General features: G+C 39.7%; 1 protein-coding gene across 5 annotated transcripts in view; it reads right to left on the reverse strand.

Annotated features, from left to right (window-relative positions):
• Positions 1-21,229, reverse strand: part of FYB1 (FYN binding protein 1) — a 134,340-nt gene that overhangs the window by 31,320 nt on the left and 81,791 nt on the right. For all 5 annotated transcript variants that reach the window (XR_005883532.1, XM_040977484.1, XM_040977485.1 and 2 more), the window contains exons 3-7: positions 15,061-15,217; positions 4,270-4,316; positions 2,955-2,974; positions 2,506-2,540; positions 1,582-1,702 (exon numbers count right to left, since the gene is read on the reverse strand). Coding sequence is in view for 4 of the 5 variants with exons in the window: in XM_040977484.1 (XP_040833418.1) it covers positions 1,582-1,702; positions 2,506-2,540; positions 2,955-2,974; positions 4,270-4,316; positions 15,061-15,217 (380 nt within the window). In the remaining variant the exon portion in view is untranslated. The remainder of the gene's footprint in view (positions 1-1,581; positions 1,703-2,505; positions 2,541-2,954; positions 2,975-4,269; positions 4,317-15,060; positions 15,218-21,229) is intronic.

Genomic DNA, 21,229 nt, shown 5'->3' on the forward strand with positions numbered 1-21,229 from the left:
AATGAATATTTGTATGATTAAATTAACACACACACACACACACACACACACACACAAAATCGGTTGGGGCTAGTAGTGGGAGAGCTGGTTAGGCTGCCAGGTGCAGTACTAGTATCCCATTAGGATGTGGGTTCGATTTCTGGCTGTTCCACTTCTGATCCAACTCTTTATTAAGGTGCCTGGGAGAGCAAAGGAAGATGGTCTACATAGAAGACGTGGATAATGTCCTTGACTTCTAGCTTTGGCCTGGTACAGCCCTGGCTGTTGCAGCTGTTTGGGAAGCAAGCCAGTGGATGGAAGATCTCTTTCTCTCTCACTCTTTTTCTCTTCCTTTCTCTCTGTAACTCTAGCCTCCAAATACATCTTAAAAAGTAAATAGATTAGGAAATTATTCATTTGAAAAATAAAACTATCGATAGTCCTACATTCTGTGTAAGATGTTTTAATACTTATACTGTAATCATAATTTTACTTGTATATAGTGAACTTTTCAAAATTTAGTGAGAAACTATAATAGATACAGTGACCTTTGTACATAATTTATTTACCTGCATAATAGGCTTTCCAAGGTGATAATCATTTATTCTTACTTTAAAGAAAAGAGTAAGAATCTAAGGCTGTGAAAAGTTGAATAAACCCAGGATCACGTAACTCATAGGTACATTGGAATTCAAATCTCCTACTGTCCACTCGACTTCAAACTGGTTCCCCTGCTCCATAACACTGAATCTTCACATTAACACAGTAAATTGCTGGGAAGTTATAAGTAAACAAAACTTTAATAATTCAAACCATACATTAAATACCCAAGAGGAATAAATATTCAAAGGAATCACAGTGTGGATCCTTTTCAAAATGAGGAATAATTTTCCAATTCACTTAATTCCCCTGTATGTATCTAATATTCTAGACCCATAGCAGAGGGTCTGTCATCAAAGATGGTGTAACCAAGAATAAAGCTGGTGAGTATGATGTTGAATAGTGGTTACAGAAGTCATCCAATCACCACAGTTCAGACAGGACAGATGGTAAAAATCTGGGTAGACAGAGCAATGAAGAATAGCATGTATTTGAAATCAGTGTAAACACAGGCTTAAAATAATGACAACAACATTGGTTGGTTCCAGATATTAGCAATCAGAATAAATCATAGAGATCTTATTCTGAGACAGGTGTGATCCAGCTGGGAGGTGTGTGTCTGTCCCTTTCCCAGGTATTATACAAGCCACTGCGAGATCTGTGTGGATAGTCCTAAACTCTTGGATAAGCAGTTTAAAATAAAGTAGGCAATAGGGGAAGTGACGATAGATTTGAGGAACCTAAAGTTGATTGAACTCACGCAATCAACATAAGATATCCTGGGTGCTCACTGACTACAAACAAATGTATGCTATTTAGATGACCATGTTTTATGTATGTATGTGTGTGCATGTAAGACTCTTGAGGGAGCACATTGGGAAAGGAAAACAGTTATGAAGACAGACACTCTGGAAAACAACAATCCCCAGCGATGCAAAGTCCTGTTTGTGGGATGGTATAAAAAACAGCTACTATTTAATCCATTGGCAAGCAAGCTCTTACTTTAAATTTCTTCTTTATCTCCTGTTCTTTCTTTTCCTTCTCTTTCTGTTCCTTCTTCTCCAGCTCTAATCTCTTCTTTTCTTCCTTTTCTCTCTTCTTCTCGCGTTCCTTGGATGCCTCTCTGTGAACACAAATAGTCTGTTTCTGCACCTGCAGGGTGTTTTCTGCAGGCCACAGAATTTGTATCTGAAGCAAAGAGAAAGGTGCAAAGCCAAGGTTGTTAAGGTCTTGGAAATGTTTGTCTTTAAATCCAGTGAGAGGCACTTGACTGAGGATACCTTCCTTAGGCTCTGCTTCCCTGCACAACTTGTGCCAGCAGACACAAGGCACTGCTCATAAAGGTCCGTTCTTGCTGCATGTCAGCATGAACAAAACGACTTTCAAGTGCATGCGTGCACACGTCAACCTTGGCACAGAAAAGTTAGCGAGCATTGGTTGAACAAGATCTTAGGTAGAGAAAATTAAGGTATATGGAGATCAACCTGTGATATGACAACTTATTCATGTCAATTTCCACCCATTTGTTAAGGAAATTTTTTTTATCTTAGGCAACCTAGAAACCCATTTCTCAAAGCACCTGCATGGTGAATGTGTAAATGAGGTGAAAAGGCAAAACACAAAATGTGGCACAAATCAATCAATTTGCCTAAGGACATCCTGATGGTATTATTTCTATATTCCCGTCTCTGATTCCTTCTTGCGCTTTATCTGGCAGGTTGCTCCTTCTAGTATAGCTTTTGAACAGAGTCCTCTGTAGAATCCTTAGAAAATTAACAAACATTTAGTTTTCTGCATTTAAGCAAAGGTTACTACTTTAAGCCAACCTTCTGAAAAAGTAACTTTTTCATCTTACTGTTGAATATAAATTCATGTCATCTAAAATATTACATTCATGTTAAAAATGGTAAAAAGTATAATTCATACATGTCTTCATATGTGTCTCCATCACTCTCTTGTTCCTGTTAAAAAATTGATAACTTTGATTATTCAAAAAGAAAAAAATACATATCAATCAAGTACTTTTCAAAATGAATGTATACAAATTAATTCCACTTCAGTTTATCCAAGTTTGGATTACTTAAAATACTTTTTTTTCTTTAGACTTAGAAAGTAAGCAGAAAAAGATTTTATTTTCTGTCTTGCCTTATAGTTCAGATGTGTATCCAGACTTAAATTTATGCATACTACAACATTACTATGAGTCAGTGTGAAGATTGGTATTTAAATGTACCAAGCATCTAGAATAAGTTAAATAGAAAATATTTCCATTACTCATGAGAATTTGTATTTGTCTGAAAGTGAGTCATGATGTAGTAATTGTTAAATACACTGGTTACAGTACTATAATGAAAATAAAAAGAAACAGATCTGACCTCATCTAGATTCCCAGGACCTAAAGGATAAAAAAAAGAATAGAATAAAATACACTATAATTATGAAACATTTTGGGATTTTTGGACTAGATATGATAACTATACAACAGTTTATAATCTACCAGAACTCATGTTTTATAATATGAAAAGATAGAATAAAGTATATGGTTTGTATGTTTATTATTCATAAACTAATGTAAAGTCAAAAATAACAAAGACATTACATTCTTTACTCCTTTTATGAAATGAATACGCATTTGGTTGTATGAACTTATATGGAACATGTATGATGAAAAAAAATCAGAAGGTCATAATTCTTAACTCATTTGTTCCTAAGGATCTTTCATCAAATAAATTAATTAGATTTTAAAATACTGCCTAAGATTTTAGTACACTATAAAATGACGATCAGATATTAGATATAATAAGAGCAGTAATAGATGGAGAATAACTATAGTGTGGTAATAGTATAATAGACAAGTAGGCTAATGGAATAAAATAAAAGACATGTTTACATAGACACACAGGCACAAATGCACCTATAGAGTTGTTATAGTATATTGTTGGCACTGTGAATTAATGGGACATGGATGCATGCTTAAAGGCTAATGATGAAAAAACTGACTTCATGCATGAGGTAAAAAAATACGATTTCTACTAAGTTCTCAAAATGTACTGCAAAGAGAACAAAGATAGAGTGTTGGATAGGATGTGGAGCAGCTGGGACACAAACCAGCACCCATATGGAACCCCAGTGCTTGCAGGCAGTGAATAAGCCAACTGAAGTATTTGCTGTCCCAGGCTGGCTATGTATCTTATAGAAAGTCTCACAAATGTTCACAAGTGATAGATAAAAGAAGATGTACTATAGTACCAGTGGATTGTAGGCCAGTAAAATATGGGGCCGTACCATGGTGTGTGGATACCATGGAGTACTGGATTTGTGGCAACATGTTAAATATTTTGTAAATGTTTACAGAGTAACATGGATGGCCCTGAACACAGATTTTACTGAGTGTGTAGAAAATGGCAAGCCATACCTAAACTGCCTATGTAACTAAATCTATACATACATGTTGCAATATGTAAATAATATGCACTAACAGATACCTATACACTGAGTACAAAAGAATATTTGTTTATGATGAGGAAGAAAAAGAAAGGGAATAGGTTATAGGGATAGAGGGAAATAAATAAAAAAGTGTGGGAACTTGCAGGGACCAATGCATACATTGAGCCATGAATTTTGGGGGTTGGAAGGTGATTAATTCCAACTCTTTCCCTGAGATGATAAATAATATTTTTTTCCTCTTACCATCAGTATTCATAGGACCATCATGATTGTCTTCATTTACAGTACTTCTGAAAAGGAAAAAGGAGAAAACATGAAAATAGAATGAAAAAAAAAAGGATATCTTTTCTAAATTATTCTTTTGTTTTTATTTGTTTTGACTTCAAATGTATAAGAATAGTTTTGTAGCCTTATATTTATGCCGTTATTGTTGGAGCTGTAGGGAACTTGAGCACTGTACTATCCATTTTCAGTGGTCACATACAATTAATTCACTGCCTTTCCATGCAAGGCATTGCCATTGACAAGGGCTTCTTGGCAAAAACTCTAGAGGTAGATAAAGGCAAAGATGCATGGGTTTACATCAAGCTAAGAAGTTTCTGTGGTGCAAAGGAAACACTCCACAAAGTGAAGAGGCAAATGACACAATGGGAAAAATGTGTACAAACCATGCAACTGATAAAGGATTAATATCCAGAATATATAAGGAGCTCAAGAAATCCAGCAACATCGAAACATTCTAAGAAATGGGTAAAGAAAATAAACAAGCATTTTTCAATGGATGAAATTCAAATGGCCAACAGTCACATGAAAAAATGATTAGGTTCACTAGTAATCAGGGAAATGAAACTGAAAACCAAAGGTGTGTGCTTATCTGTTTATGCAAAATATTTATTATTTGTATTAGTTTGCCTGCAATAATGCCACAATGCCAACATTATGGCATATAAATCATAGTGCTCTTTTCCATAGGTCTGAATTCATAATAGGGGTAACTTGAGAATATTCAATACTTGTAGTATGGTGGTCTCCATAGCAATGCCAGTGACGAATGAAAGGGGAAAAGAGGTGTAAATGTCAGAAATAAACCCAGATCAAACTGTAAACAATTGCTCAACGTGTTCCAGGCCCAGAGAAAAGCTCCTCAGAGGGATTAGGAGAAAAACAAAGGTCCCAGTCACAACCAGAGACAGGGAAAACTGGGCCGAAGGGGGAAGGCCCTACAGAGAAGAAAAAGCAGCTTATCAGCTGTGAGAATAAGGCCATTCAGCAAGGCTTTCCCCATAGTTCTTTGTTTGTATGCGATGGTACACAAAATTACATAGGAGGGCTCAGAAAACCAGTAGAGCGCCATATCCTAATGTTTAAAGATGGAAAGCTGTTGACCTTTATTTCTTATTTGCTATTCATGATTTTAATTTTCCAAGTTTTTTTTTTTAAAGTAGAAAAAGGAGGAATTTTAAGTGACACCATAGCATCTCTTTATTTGGTGAAGGGAATCTTTGGCCTTCTGTCTTTACACCTGACCCCTGAGGAATGTTAGGACTGATTTGCTCAAGTCAACAGTTTCCATGGAGAGTCAGATAAAGCTATCAACTGACAGGGGACAGCTAATGACAGCTTAGCTTCCAGAACGACTTTCAGCATTGCCAACTAATAAAAAGCTTATAATGGTAAATTCTTACTTCTTTTCCAAAATTAAAAAAAATAAAGATTTATTTCCTTCATTTAAAAAGTCACAGTTATGGACACATACAGAGAGAGAGAGAGAGAGACTCCATCTGCTGGTTCACTCTCCAGATGGCCACAATAGCCAGTGCTGGGCCAGGCTAAAGCTTGGGCCACTTCTGCTCCTTTCCCAGGTGCATTGGCAGGGAGTTGGATTGGAAGTGGTAGAGCTGGGACTCAAACTAGCATCAATATGGAAGGCTTTGCTGACTTTGCTCCAACACCAGTCCCTTCTCAAATTTTACTGCTGAGAAACAAACAACAATCCAGGGGCTGTCACCATGGCATTAAGCCTTCACCTGTGGAGTGGGCATTCTATAGAAGAATTGGTTTGGTTGAGTCCTGGTTGCTCCACTCCCTATCCAGCTCCCTGCTAATATGCCTGGGAAGGCAGTAGAAGATGGCTCAAATCCTTGGGCTCCTGCACTTGAGTGGGAGACACAGAAGAAGCTCCAGGCTCCTGGTTTCAGTCTGGTACAGCTCTGGTTGTTGTGGCAGATTGGAAAGTGAACCAGTGATGGAAGATCTCTTTGTCTCTCCTTCTCTCTTCATAAATATGCCTTTTAAATAAAAAGAACTAAATCTTAAAAATCTCCACCCAATATCCAAAATCCTGTAAGTTTTAAAGAAACCTGGACAACCTTAAGATAATAATTGTTTAACTTATTCTTTCTGACCTTAGTCTTTTCCCACTACTTATTATTTCTCATGACTTCAAATTTCCCGTCTCACTGTATTAACAACGATGTGGCAATTTGTTTTTTCTCCTGAAGTATCCAAACAGTTGTTCCGTTTTTGCATGTAGAATTAATTATGCTGTTGAAATTCATTTTCCGAAATGGTGATAGGAAATGTTACACTACAAGACACTGATTTGAATATTAATATTGATAAATATGCTCACTCTTGTGACTCCAGTCAAGCCTTAAAATGTCTGAATAAAACAGCAGAAAATGTAATGAACTGGTTTCTGACTACCAGGTGGGGAAACCCTACAGTTCAAAATATTCCCTAACTACGGCCTCAGTGAGTTTATTTTGAAAGTTATTCATGAGCTCTGATTCTCACTTGCCCCCAATCCCTTGCACCTGCAGGGCATCTTGACCCGAATGGTATGTCCCACTGGGGAGCAGCACAATGGACTGCAGCTGACAAGGACCCTTTGGAATTCCTCCTTCTCTGAATCCAGTTCCAGATTCCTTTCTCACAGTAGGGAAGATATCAGCTTTACCACCCAGAGCTTCAGGAAGCCAGTCCTTCACAGGATTGCAGACTCTAGTTTTAGGAATCCTCTCCTCTCCACCGCCTCCTTCTCTCCTGATCTCCACATTCTCATTCACTTGGACCCTGGCACAGCATCCCCAGTGGCTTCCCGCCACCTCTCTGGGTGCTTTCAGGACACCTGCCTTATGAGATGCTCCTTCTTATTCTCTGATCCTTCTTTCTCAGGATCAAGGAGCCAGGGTGCCTCAGGGCTCAATTCTTCTGTTTTCCTTTGACATTCCCTTTCTGGGTCATGTTTACTTTAAGCATGGACCATGTTCCAGTGTCTTTCAAATCTGTTTTTAATCTGAACTCTCCTCCTACTCCTGAACTTCTCACTCTCGTCTGCCACTCAACATCTCCTCTTGGATGTGCAAGGAACACTTGGTGGTGACCTCTCCTATCTCCTCCCAGGGTTGGCTTGCTGCCAGCCATGCCCTTTCAACTGAGGAAGCCTCATCCTTGCAGTTGCCCAGGCAGAAACACTTGAAGCCATTTTTGACTCTCGCTTTGTTTTCTACTCCAAATCCAAATTCTACTGTCACTATTTCCAAAACAGCTCCAGATCCACCTCTCACCACCTCCTCTGTGCCTGTTCTGGTTAGAGCTCCTGCCTGTATTTCTGCATTAACAGGCTACTGGCTTCCCTGCTCCCACTGTCCCCCACCTACTGGCTCTTAGCAGACTTAACTCACACAACATCCCTGCTCTTCCCAAACTCTTTTGGTGGGGTGGGATGTGCCAGTTTCACTTAGGGAAAGAGATGCCAGCTCTATTATGATCTATGAGGGCATACATGAGCTGACTCTTTGCCATTATTCCTCCCTTTGGCCCTTCTCATGCAGCTCCAGTGACCACTGCCTTCTTGCCCCGTCCCCACAGTCCTTAAATATCTCGGGTCTCTCTTTTACCTGCGTTTGCTGCCTGGAACACTCCCACTCCAGATATCTGCATATGTCATTCCTTTACTTCCTTTGGCTGTTTGCTCAATATCACTTTCCAGACAAGAAACTACTCTCACCTTTCAGGTGAAAGTTAGGTTCCACGCTCCCCAACCCCACCCTCATGCTCTATTCCCTAACCTTGCTCTAGTTTCTCCTACAGCACTTGCTACTGCCTGATATCCTCTATAGCCTTTACCTGATTTTTTTTTTAAATTTCCCTGACTGAAGAATAGTTTTTCTCTAACAGGGAGGATCATTTTCTGGCCGGCAGAGGGAGCCCTTGGAAAACAGCCACGGAGGAAATTTGTGTGGGTAGGGTGATGGCAGGGCACAAAAACGTCTCCATCTTTCATCTGCCTAAAAAATCACCTCATTACTTGATCTCCATGCAAATCATAAGCTCTTGAACCTGAGCATGAAGTGTATTTTGATTTCATTTTTTTTTCCTGTGCATTCTATGTAGCTTATCACCCACTGGGGGAAATTCCATCATCTTGAAATTTACTCATTCTTTCTGCAGAGAGCTTCAATGTCTTTCTGTGAGCACCACACTCTCCCTTTAGAGAATTGCGTTTATGTTTCCTTGGCTTTCCAGCTTCTCCACTCACTGACAATCAACTTTCAGTCCAGGTAATTCAGCACCCAGCACTCTTGCTTTCCTCCATCTTTCTTTTCACAGGAGACTCTGTGGAGGTGACAACTCTCAGAAAAACCAGTCCTTAGTCAGATGGAAAGAGGGGTCATGTCATGTTTCCTTCTATCGGTGGCTCCAACACGCCAACCATCTAATACTGGTGAAAGCAAAATGACAGGTGAGGTTTGCACCAGGCTGGTGGTAGGTTCTTGTTAGCTTTGCCCTTTTTTTGTGATGTCTGTTGGGAACCAGGGAAAGTGACCAGCATCCCTGTGAAGTAAGAACTCAGTATTCCATGTGATGGAGTGTTTTTTTTAAATCCTGTCTTCTTCCTAATACTTTCTCCTATCTTATCATGGTGGACACCAGGAGATTAACAGAAAAGAGTTGACATAGCTGATCTGGAGTTGCTATATCAGTATTATTTTATCTATATATTTGAAAGTGACAGTTACAGAGAGAGGGAAAGAGAGACAGAGATCTTCTGCCACAAAGGGCCACAGTTGGAGCCTTGCCAGGCTAAAGGGAGGGGCCCAGAGCTGCTTCTAGGTCTCTCACATGGGTGAAGGAACCCAAAGACTTGGGATATCTTCTGCTGCTTTCCTAGGCACACTAACAGGGGACTGCATTGGAAGTGAAGCAGTCAAGGCTTGACATGACACATGGTGTGTCGGTGGTGGCTTTACCTGCTATGCCACAGCATCAGCTCCTGACACCACTATTAAAAAAATATATTTTTTTCCCAAGGTTGATCCATAGGTTGCAGATGGGGACTCAGCTTCCACAAAATTAGATACTGCTATGAAAAGCTGCTTAACTGATAAGAGTATTTTGTTGTTCCTTGGCTCTACACACAGTATGACTTATGGTGAAGATCTGTGTCTTTTCTAAAGCCATCTTTTGTTGGTTGCTCTGCACAAATTACACCAATAAAAGACCTTGGGCCCTGTGCCTAAATACAGCATTACTCAGGCATGGTGTTGTCATGGCTGCAGGAAAGGGCTCGCTCGGTGTGCCCTCCGCAGCTTGCAGGGAGAGATCATCAGCCGGGGCCTGGACTTCTCCACACGCTGCCTGACCTAGCTTGCTGGCTTGCTCTGAGGATCTCAGCCGTGACTATGCTGATCATGTGGATCCCTTCAGTGATTCATCAGACATCTTGGTGGTCGTAGGGACTCCAAAGATGCCAGTGCCCGACGGCCCTCTTCCCCACAGCTGCTCCACGCAATCACCGGCCTCCTGCCTTAAGAACCTTCATGGATTCATAGTCATGTTACCTATTACAGTTTCCCATTAGCACTGCAAGGAACCCAGATGCCTCACAGGAAGCAGTAGCTGGAACAGGATCATATCATAAAAGCCAGAAGTCACGAGATCAAACTCTCTGGGGTTAAAGTGAGCAGAGAAAGAAAGGAAAACACGAGAGAAAAGGGACAGAATTTAATGACAGGAAAATGAGCTACACAGAAATCACTTGTAAATAAGATCATGGATTAGCGATTTTGATGGAATTAATATTTACTTAGCTGTCATTTGCTAGTAGGGTGATGTTTTTTATTTGGGAGCTGAATATCACAGGCTATTAGAATCTCTAAATGAGCATTTAGCAGTGAAAATGTCTGGGAGGGGGCTGTGCAGTGAGTGTCAGTACACGAAGCAGGCCATGCATAACATAATAGCACCTTAGGGACTGTCTTTAATCTCTGAGACTGTACATTAGCGGCTGGCACTGTGGGGAAGCAGGATCAGCCACTTCCAGTAATAAAACTGGCACCTCTGAGGGCCCTTTCAATTTCTCAACTGTTCTGGTTCTGATCCAGCTCTCTGCTAACGTGACTGGGGAAGCAGCAGAAGGAGTGTGGGCCTCTGCCACTCACATGGGGGACCTGAATGAAACCCCTTGCCCTGGCGATGTAGCCCTTTGGCTTATGAATCAATGGATGGGAGATCCACTCTCAGTCTCTTTTAATTTCTGTAACTTTGTCTTTCAAATTAATCAATGAACGAATCACAAAAATACAAAAGCATAATGAAATGCAAAGTAATGGTAGTCACCTATGACAAATATGTTCAATTCCCTCTCTAAAAAACAATCAGTTAAGGAAATTTATATCAATTCAACATTGTTTTTGGTTCTTACTCTATATGAAAATTAATTACTTTAGTTGTAGAGAAAAGTCTAGAGTAGATGAATTGAAGTAAGGAGAAACCAAATTATATTCAAGATGTTGGGATATTCCTTTCTTGTGGTAAGAGAAACAAGAAGACGTTTTTTGAGAAGATAAAGTAGATAAACCTTTAGCTAGACTGACAAAGAAAAAAAAGAGAAAAATTCAAATAAATCAAGTTAGAGATGAAAAGGAGGTTATTTCAAATGATAGCAATACCACAGAAATACAAAGGGGCTAAAGAAACTACTGTGAAAAACTATATATAACAGATTGGAACAGCTCAAATAAATAAATAAATTTCTCAGTACATATGAGCAACCAAGATTAATTCAAGAAGATCTGGAAAGCCGACCTATAATGAGCAACAAGACTAGAATAAAAACTAAGCCATCCATCAAAGAAAAATCCAACACTTGATGGTTTCACCATGGAATTATACATCATGTTTAAAGAGGAACTAACAAATACTTTTCATACTATTCAAAAATACTGAACATGATGGAATTCTGTCAAACTCTTGATGAGGTCAAATTAATACCAAAAGCGAACAAAGAAACAACACAGAAAGAAAGGCACAGACCAATAACCCTAATGAACAGCAATGTAAAAATTCTGCATGAAATACCAGCACACTGAATCCAGCACTGCATCAACACGAACACACATAATTAAGGGGCCTTTATCTCAGAGATGCGCAGGTGGCTCCACACTCACCATACATCACATCAACAGAATGAGAAGAAGAAAAAGAAGAAAAAAAACCCACACAGAAAAACACTGATCATCTCAGTACATGCCAACCTGTTTTCTGAATACAAAAAGTCCTCCATAAATTAGATAGAGAAGGAACATATCTCAAGTTTATAAAGACTATACTGTGATAAAATAATAGTCAATGTCATACAGAACAGGGAAAAGCTAAAACTGTTTCCCCTCAGATCTGGAACAAGACAATATTCATGTCTGTAGGTGATATCATGGTGTACATGAAAAACCTAAACACTCCACCACAAAAGCTGTTAGAACTGACAAACCAATACAGAGAAGGTACAAGTTACAGAACTAACATATAAAAACAACAGCAATTCTATCACTTCTCGACCTTTTGGCTAAGATCAAGTGTAAAAACAACAGCAATTTTATACACCAATAATAAATTTGTTGAAAGAGCAATCAAGAAAGAAATTTCATTCACAATGGCCACAAAAATTAAATATTTAGGAATAATTTAGCTAAAGAAGAGAAATATTTCTACAAAAAATTATAATACATGGATAAAAGTAATCATCAGAGACACTACACACACACACACACACACACACACACACACACACACACACACACACAACCGAAAAAGTAGAAAGATTCCTTTCTCATGGATTGACAGAATATCATTAAAAAGTCTATGCTAACTAAAGTAATAGATGAGTTTAATACAATCCCCATCAAAGTACCAATGGTATTCTTTTTTTTTAAGGATTATTTTTATTGGAAAGGCAGATCAGATTTTATGATGAGAAGGAGAGACAGAGAGTAAGATATTTTATCTGTTGGTTTATTCCCTGGGCAGCCTCAATGGCCTGAGCTGAGCTGATCTGATGCCAGGAGCTTCTTACCAATTTCACACTTGAGTGCAGGACCCCAAAGCTTTAGGACATCCTCTACTTCTTTTCTAAGCTGAAGGCAGAGAGATGGATGGGAAGTAGAGCAGCCGGGGCACAAACTGGTGCCTGTATGGAATCCTGGCACTTGCAAAATGAGGATTTTAGTCAATGGAGCCGTTACTCCAGGCCAATGACATTCTTTACTGAATTTGAAAAGTCAGTCTAAAATGTATTGGAATCACAGGAGACCCAGAATAGCCAAAGCTATCCCTCTCCCCCCAAAAAAGTTGACCTGAAGGTATCATAATACCTGATTTCAAAGCATAATACAAAGATGCTGTGAAAGTGTGGTTCTGGCACAGTGCTGTTCCATAGGTGAACAGAACAGAGAGCTCAGAAGTTAAGTCATGTACAAAGAACCAACTCATTTTTGACATAAGTGCCAGAACATAGGGTGGATGAAGGGATAAGCTCTTCAAGGTGCAGGCAACAAAAGCAAAACTCCACAAATGGGATTCTAACAAATGCAGAAGATTCTGCATTGCAAAGGAAACAACGGAGTAAGAGACACTCAACAGAATGGGAGAAAATTTATCCAGCAGAGGGAGAAGATTCAGAATATACCAGCAACTCAAAAAATGTAATTATAAAAAGCAAACGATCCAGTTTAGAAGTTGGTAAAGGACCTGAGGAGATAGTTCTTAGAAGAAGGAATACAAATGGCCAAGAAATATGTGGAAAATGCTAAAAAATCATTGCCTTTACAGAAATATAAATCCAAATTGTAATGAGACATCACCCAGTCCTTATCAGAATGGCTATTATCCCAAAGACAGCAACAAGTGACTGGAGAGGGTGTGGCCAAAAGGGAATTCTTGTAAATGAGTTACATTAGCATAGGCTCCATGGAAGAGTATGGAGATTTCTTAAAACAACAACAGAAACATATTTGCCATATAATTCAGCAATCTCACTACTAAATATAGACCCAAAACACATGGGTTGACATTATGAAACAGACAGCTGCTCCAACATGTTAACAGCAGCTCTTTTACGATTGCCAGAATGTGGAATCAATTGAGATGTCTCAGATTAATGGATAAAGAAAAGATGCACTCACACACTGGAATATAAAAAGGAACAAAATTCTATCACCTGCAACAAATTGATTGGACCTGGAGGGCACCATCATTGAATAAGTCAGACACAGAAAGACAAATATTTGTCCAGTATATAGAAGCCAAAATCAATAAAAAAGATCTAAAGGAACTATCATTTTGCTGCAAAAATAATGCTCTGGCAAACTTCAATTTGCTAAACAAATTGATAGTAATTACATACTATCGTAATTTAAAGATTATGACTTTTTAAAATGTAAGTAAAGTTGAATACCTTTTCAATTGAATATTTATGGTAATACTAGTAAGCCTTTGAGTAGAAGGTAAATTAAAAACTTATCTCAAAAAATAAAATATTAAGTTGAAAACATTTTCTAGCAGAGGAAATGGAAGATCTAGTGCATCTTTTTTTGTTTTTGTTAATCTAGTGTGTTTCATAAGACGATCTGTGCTTGTCATTTTCCTAATATTTTTTTATATGACTTTTCATTCTACATTCTATTTTAATATTTTACTTGCTTTTCCTCCTACCAGTTATTCTAACAATCCATGGATTAAAAAATTAGAATGTCAAAAATTCATGTATTGTAACCCATACAGTCCTGATATTTCTAAAAAGTATAATAAAATAAAAAAATGAAAACAAGGATAAGCTTGAATGAGAGTTCCCCATGTGGGCCTGGCATGGCTAAAGTCCTTGCCTTGCAGACACTGGGATACCATATGGGCACTTGTTCTCATCCCGATGGCTCTGCTTCCCATCTAGCTCCCTGCTTTTGACCTGGGAAAGCAGTCGAGGACTGCCCAAAGCCTTGGGACCCTGCACCCACATGGGAGACCTAGAAGAAGCTCCTGGTTCCTGGCTTCAGATTTACTCAGCTCTGGCCATTGAGGCTACTTGGGGAATGAATCTTTGGACAGAAGATCTTCCTGTCTGTCTCTCCACCCTCCCCTCCATATACATTTGACCTTTCAATAAAAAGAAATCTCTTTTTTAAAAAGTTCTCTAGGTATTTACTTGATAACACTGAAGGATGAAAGACAACCTACAATTTTTACTTAGTGGGTACAATTTTGCCTAATAGTTTAAATCACATATTTATTTTGGATTCAGACTGGCATAGGTTCAAATTTCTGCTCTTAACTGTTGGTTTCTGTAAAGTTATTTGTTTTCTATAGAGTTCTCCTTCCTCTTTTGTGAAATGATGATAATATTACCCACTCCATTGATACATGGAATGCATAGATACTAGTGCCTCTTGGGCAGTCAGTGAACTATGATCATGATGGTGGTGGTAGTGACAGTGGGGGATGTGGTGATATAGGTCCTCAAGTGCAGTGCTTTAAAACAGGCACTGAGAATTCCCTTTAAATGAATTCTTAAGGGGAATGCCAGCGTCAAACATAAACAAGAGAATGAGAACTACCTTGCTCAGCCAGCCCTTCTTCCTACCAGTTGCCTTCCTTAGTAATCCCAGAAGCTTACCAGGAGCTCTCAGCACTGAGCCAAGTACAGTTTGCATATCTATGGCAGGAAATTGGCAAAGAAATGGCAAGATCATCTTTTCTTACTTTAGGTCCAATGGAGGTTTAATGTTTCTGGGAGGTAGGCTTGGGACTGGTGGTTGTGTTGGGTGAGCTGCTGGCAGTGGTGGCTGGCTGGTTGGATGGGATGGTGGAGGTGGTGGCGGGGAAGTTGCTGAGTAAGATGTCTGGCCTTTGTTGGTACCTGAGAAAGAAAGCAAACAACAACACAAGCTAAGAAAAATTTTAAAATGTAACAAGCAGCTGTACCAAATGCAGATTTTTGACTCCAAAAAATGTAAGAGATGCATCTCAAACTCAGTGAATACTTGAATTTAATTTTCTGGAGTGAATAGTGGTGTTGTATAATGGTTTAGGATTTGCAATGGCTTGCAATGCCTATATCTCAAATCATAGTGCCTGGGTTTGAGTGCTAATTGTGGTCCTGTTTTCAGCTACCTGCCAATTCACATCCTGAAAGGTGACAGGTGATGGCTGAAGCACTTGGTCCCTGCCATCCAGGTGGGAGACCAGCGTTGAGTTCCCAGTCCCTTGTTTTTGGTCCAGCTATTTCAGACATTCGAAGTGTAATCCAGTGCATGGGAGACTTCTTTTAAATAAAATGACTACATAAATGATGTCCAAAATTTAAGAATATGGCATTACAAATATTATGGGGCATTGCATCAAAAATGTTTTGTTCCTTTATTTGTGAGAAAGAGAAGAGCTCCCACGTGTCTGCAAAAACCATGGCTGATACAAAGCTAAAGCTGGGAGGAGGAAATTCTTTCAGCTTTTCCATGTGAGTAGCAGAAATCCTGCTAACTTGAGTCACTCCCACTGACCTCCCACTGACACTGTCACTCCCACTGACACGCGCATTAGCAGAAAGCTAGGGTCGGGAGGAGAGGTGAGGATGTCTACACCAACTGCCTGTCCCTGGATGTTGCATTTGTGTGCTGCATTTCTTGCAATAGGTACATTCTTTAATTTTAATTCCTATTGTTAAAAATAATTTTTCTTACCGTAGTTTTTGTAGGCCTAAGTTTTAATATCCGAATTTTGTGAACAAATCTTTATCTACTTTTGTACCTATATCAACTTTATCTTCTTACAAATACAATTCTTATCCCTTTGAACCTTTATTTTAGACCAAAGAGGTATAGTTATCACATTACTCCCATAGGTTACACAGTTAATTGCTTTCAATGATGCCTGTGACTGTTTAATGCGAATTAGGCTTTCTCTGAGATGTGACTTTTAAATATCAAAACAATGTCCCAAGTATATTAGATTCATTGTAGAAGATAATATGAGGATGAGCAAAGCAAAAGATCACTGAATCATAACCCATTATTCAGCTCAAACTATTGAGTTGTATTTATTTCAGAGCAATTTGTGTAAACATATGCTTTTATAGGAGGGAGCAAAATGCAAACATTTTGCTATTTCACTATGATTTTTTTTGATTGTTTTGTTTTCCCCAATATCAATAAGTAGTGTGATTTTTTTTAGTAATTTTTCTTTCCCAGCAGGCATTTGGGTCAACAGGTAAGTCACTGCCTAGGATCCCTCTGTTCTACATAGGAGTGCCTAATTTGAGTTCCCTCTACTTTACTTCCAATCCAGCTTCCTGTTGATAATCACATACCCTAAGATAGCTCACATACTTGGATCCCAGCCTCCTGCATGGAAGACCCGGACTCCTGGCTAATTCAGCTTGGCCCAGCCCTGTTGTAGGCATTTGATCAAAAACATGGCAAATGAGAGACCCCTCTAGTTCCTCTTCTGTTTCTCTGTCTTCCAGATGAAATAGAAGTAACTGCTCTTTCTTTCTTTCTATTTTTTAAAGGAATTTATTTATTTGGAAAAGAGTGAGCGTGTGCTTGATGTTCATCTGTTGGCTTACTCCCCAAATGACTGAAACACTGGAACTGGGCTGGTTTGAATCCAGGAGACATGACCTTTTTCTTTTGCAAATACTTCTGCATTGCTCTTACTGCATGTGCACCTCTAAGTGTTTGATCCATGGCTTCCCTAACAATATTGACTTTATGAGTTTGACATATATTTGTGCTTTCTTCTACTTCCAGTATAGTGAGAATATTTATGATGAAATATGCATCCATTGCTCTCGTTATGATTACGTAAGCATTGTTCTTTGTTGAGTCAAACACTGTAGTATGCTTACATTCCCTTTTTCATTCAAGTTACTGTTTGCTGGCCATTACTAGTAGCCTTGCTTTAGGATTTGCAGAGAATTTTGCATAGCAGTTGGACAGTGCTTAGAATGCCCACATCCTACACCGGAGTGCTTGGGGTGGGTGGGGGTATGAGCAAACCATTATCCAAAGGGAAGGAAGAAATGCTAGACACTTGTGACTTATTTTCTTGGAAAAGATTTTGGCAAGCAGGAGGCCTTGCTGTGTGAGTGCTTAAGGCCCGGAGATAGGAAGTCATGTAGACCCAGCTCAGTGAGATGGATGAGGTCTGTCCCCTGGGAACACTGGCAGCTTCCTTGCACCTTCTGCCTTCTCCTCGGCTGACGGGATTTTTCTGATGAGGCATTTGTGTGGGACCCATACCTGTTCAGCTCACCTGGCCATTCAGACTCCTTTCCTCAGTCATGTAGCCTGAGAAAGCCCTTTAAGGGGCATGCTTGCTTTCCCTGCTGCCTTAGAAATGGAGTGGTCCTCCTCAGGTGGTTGACAGCCATGTTGCCCTGTCAAGGGCCAGGCCTCACCCAAGGGTGCTGCAAAGCCACAGGAGGGCAGAGCCCAGAGACAGAAAGGACTTCTAGGATCTAGTGAAAATCATCTCTGGAAAGTTGTCACATCTAATTTAAAGAACTTCAGGGGGGCCAACATTGTTTCAGTGTTGTGTTTCTGAACAAGATAGGGAAATGTCTGCGAACATCTCCCAGGGTCATAGGAGCAGTTAATGATAAAACATTTTGCTTTGCAAAATTTATGGCTGCTTTCAAATATTAAAAGGAACACATTTGCATGACCACAAAATAATTTAGAGGGAAAGCATCTTGTTTTATTTTTTGGAAATTAAGTAGATTATCTTAGTATAATTTGATCAACTCTGCACTGTCAAATGCTGACAGTTAAGCAAAAGCATTTCTCTTCTCTCTCTTTTTTTTTTTTTTTGGTCTGGCGCAGAAATAGGATGAGTAAACAGAGTAAAGAAGAAACAGAAACCCAAATCTACAGGAGATTTTGGGTAATAATAACATTAAGTAGCATGAATTAATCACCCAATTTCTGTGTGGGACTATGCCAGGCAATTTCCATAGTAATCTTGTTTATCTGCTATAACAACTCTCTGGGGTAAATGTTATCTACTGGTTTCCACTTGGTGGTTAAGAAAATTCCCTAAATTCACACAGTTGGTAAGCAATTAAGATGAAGTCAAGGGCCTGGCGCCATGGACTGGTGGCTAAAGTCCTTGCCTTGAATGCACCAGGATTCCATATGGATGCCGGTTCTAATCGCAGCCACACCGCTTCCCATCCAGCTCCCTGCTTGTGGCGTGGGAAAGCAGTCCAATAAAAATAAATAAACCTTTTTTGTTTTTAAAGATGGGAGTCAAACTCAGCCCCAATTTTCTTTCTTTCTTCTTTTTTTTTTTTTAAATTTTTCTTTTCTTCTTTTTAAATTTAAATTTTAAAATAATGATTACATGGTTAATCAGGGTGGGAAGGATTGAGGTTTAGGGAAAATTGAGTGAACTCATTATTTCCAAATTTGTTATATTTTCATGTTTCTAGCAGAAGGGGAAAGGCAAAGGGAGAAGCCACACACGACTTTTCAAATGTCCCAGTACTCATGGATGAGGAACTGCCACCTCATATCAACGCAGGGTCATAATATGTACATATTTTGAGGGTTCTGCACAAGTGATTTGAATAGTTCTGTAATGGTGTTGATTTCACTGATCCAAGGATGATGCAGCTCTCCCAATGTCCATTGGCTGACATAGTAAGGCTCAAGTCTCCATTCATTGAGATTTTTTGCTCTTTGTTTGACTGGGGTAGTTGCCCAGTTTTTTCTGTTCTTCTGCTATGGCACCAAATGAGCTGTCATATTCTCCTTTTATGTCAGGGTCTGTGTCCACTGCTCTGCTTTTTTCACCAAGTAGGACATGTTTTCGCAGGACCAGGGCCAGGCGTCCCAAGCCTTGCTAGATCACCCGCCTGAGGGGCTCACAAACCTGGTACCCACCTCACAGGCAGGCCCCAAGATCCAGGTCAGGTAACTTCGGTCCCTCCAGAACCCCCAATCCCTGGGGCTCACAAACCCAGCATCCATCTAAAAGTTGGGTCCCAGGCCCCAGGCCAAGAGATCTGATTCCTGCTGGGTCCCCTACTCTTGGGGCTCACGAACTGGCACCCACCTCGCAGGTGGGCCAAGAACTGGACCTGGCGACCCAAACCTCACCGGATCCCCCAACCTTGAGGCTCACAAACCTAGCACCCCCTTTCAGCCCCAATTTTGATCTCAGTCAGTATCTTCTGATGTCTAGGTGACTTTGGCTATGTTCTGCTATTTCTGAAGGCAATGATGTGGAAAGTATTGGTAAGTTCAAATAGATGCATTAATAAAATTTCCAGGGCTGACATTATGGCATAGGAGGGAGAGCTGCTGGTAGGTCATAAGAACACTGGTTCCCATCTTGGCTGGTTGACTTTGATCCAGCCCTCTTTCAGCTTAGAAAGAACTGCACGAGATGGCCTAAGTGTGGGATTTTGCCACTTATGTGAGAAACCTGGATGAAGTTCCCAGCTCTTGGCATCAGCCTGGCCCGGCCGTTGATTTGGGCATCTGGGGAATGAACTGGGGATGAAAGAGCTCTCTATCTCTGCCTGCTTTGTACCCACCTCCCTGTCTCCAATCAAGTAACTCTGACTTTCAAATAAACAAACACGTCTTACTAAATACATAAATAAATTTCCCTAAGATTTGAGCATAACTCCAGTTGTATTTTTCATTCATACTCTTCCTTTTTGTAATTTTTGTAAGAATTCTTGCTTAATGTGGGGCAGAACCAGCTCAAGAGGCATAATATTCACATGTATGATATTTTAGATGCTAAGTTTATGATACTTTAAAATTTGATTTTGGAAAGCAGGGAGCAGGATTGTAGACATTCAGGAGCTTAATGGGAAGTAGGCTAAGATTAGACCTTAGTTGGCATAAAGAATTAAGGGTGCAAATTTTGAAAAATGATACTTAAAGTTCTGTTCTTCTGTGGATATTATATGCCAACGAGTCCTATGGTTGGAAAGTATTAGAATGGAAGAGGGCACCTGGAATTCCCTCTTCAAAGAAGGACAGGACTGTAGGACTGTGCAGGGATATGGAGCCAGAGAAGGGGGCCGAGGTGGTCTGTTGGACATAAGGACAGCTCACCACCTGTGGGCTTATCATAAGAATTTGTATCCCAGGATGTATAAGGAGCATGTTCCAGGCATTTTGATAGGTGCTCAGAGCTTCCAGAAGACACAGGCATTTTTCTAACAAACCAAGTGGAAGTTTGAGCAACTAATGTCAAAAGTAAAAGAGGAGTGACATTACTCGTATTGGGGAAGAGCTTACAATTGTGACAGATAAAAATGGAAGTTGGGAGTCAAAGGAAGAGAAACTGGAAAGCCTCTCGGAACATAAAAATAACTTCCTATTCAAAGTTTTAATTTCAGAAATTCAGAAGAGAACTTTCACCTGCTCGGGCACATCAAGATGGGTGGAAATTCCAGGGTCATTTCACAAGGAGGAAATGCCTAGAAGAGAGGACTTCCATAAGTCACAGGGCCCTTTCCTGAAGGTGGCCCCAAGCTCATTGAAACACAGGCTACTCAAAGTGATGAGATTTCATCAAGATCTACAACTCCATAAATAGAAAAACAGAGTTGAGAGATAGAGAAGGGGCGAAGATGAAGAGAGAGATGCTACAATGTGAGCTGGTGGCAGCACAGCTACAGGAAATGGAAATTGTATTATTGTACAAACTGCATTTTAGATCTCTCTGCCAGCCTAAATACTGATTCTAGATATTATCAACACACTCCTTCAATAAAAATATATGAAGATTCAGGGGTTCTACCCCAAAGATTCTGGTATTTGTGGTATTCCATTTAGAAGGCTGCTTCATGTTCAAGGCACCTAGGGAATATCTGGTTTTCAGTTTCCTTTGAAAACTATGAAATTCTTTA

Source organism: Ochotona curzoniae, unplaced genomic scaffold, assembly GCF_017591425.1.
Source record: "Ochotona curzoniae isolate NIBS_2020 unplaced genomic scaffold, NIBS_Ocur_1.0 contig_2754, whole genome shotgun sequence".
NCBI lineage: Eukaryota > Metazoa > Chordata > Mammalia > Lagomorpha > Ochotonidae > Ochotona > Ochotona curzoniae.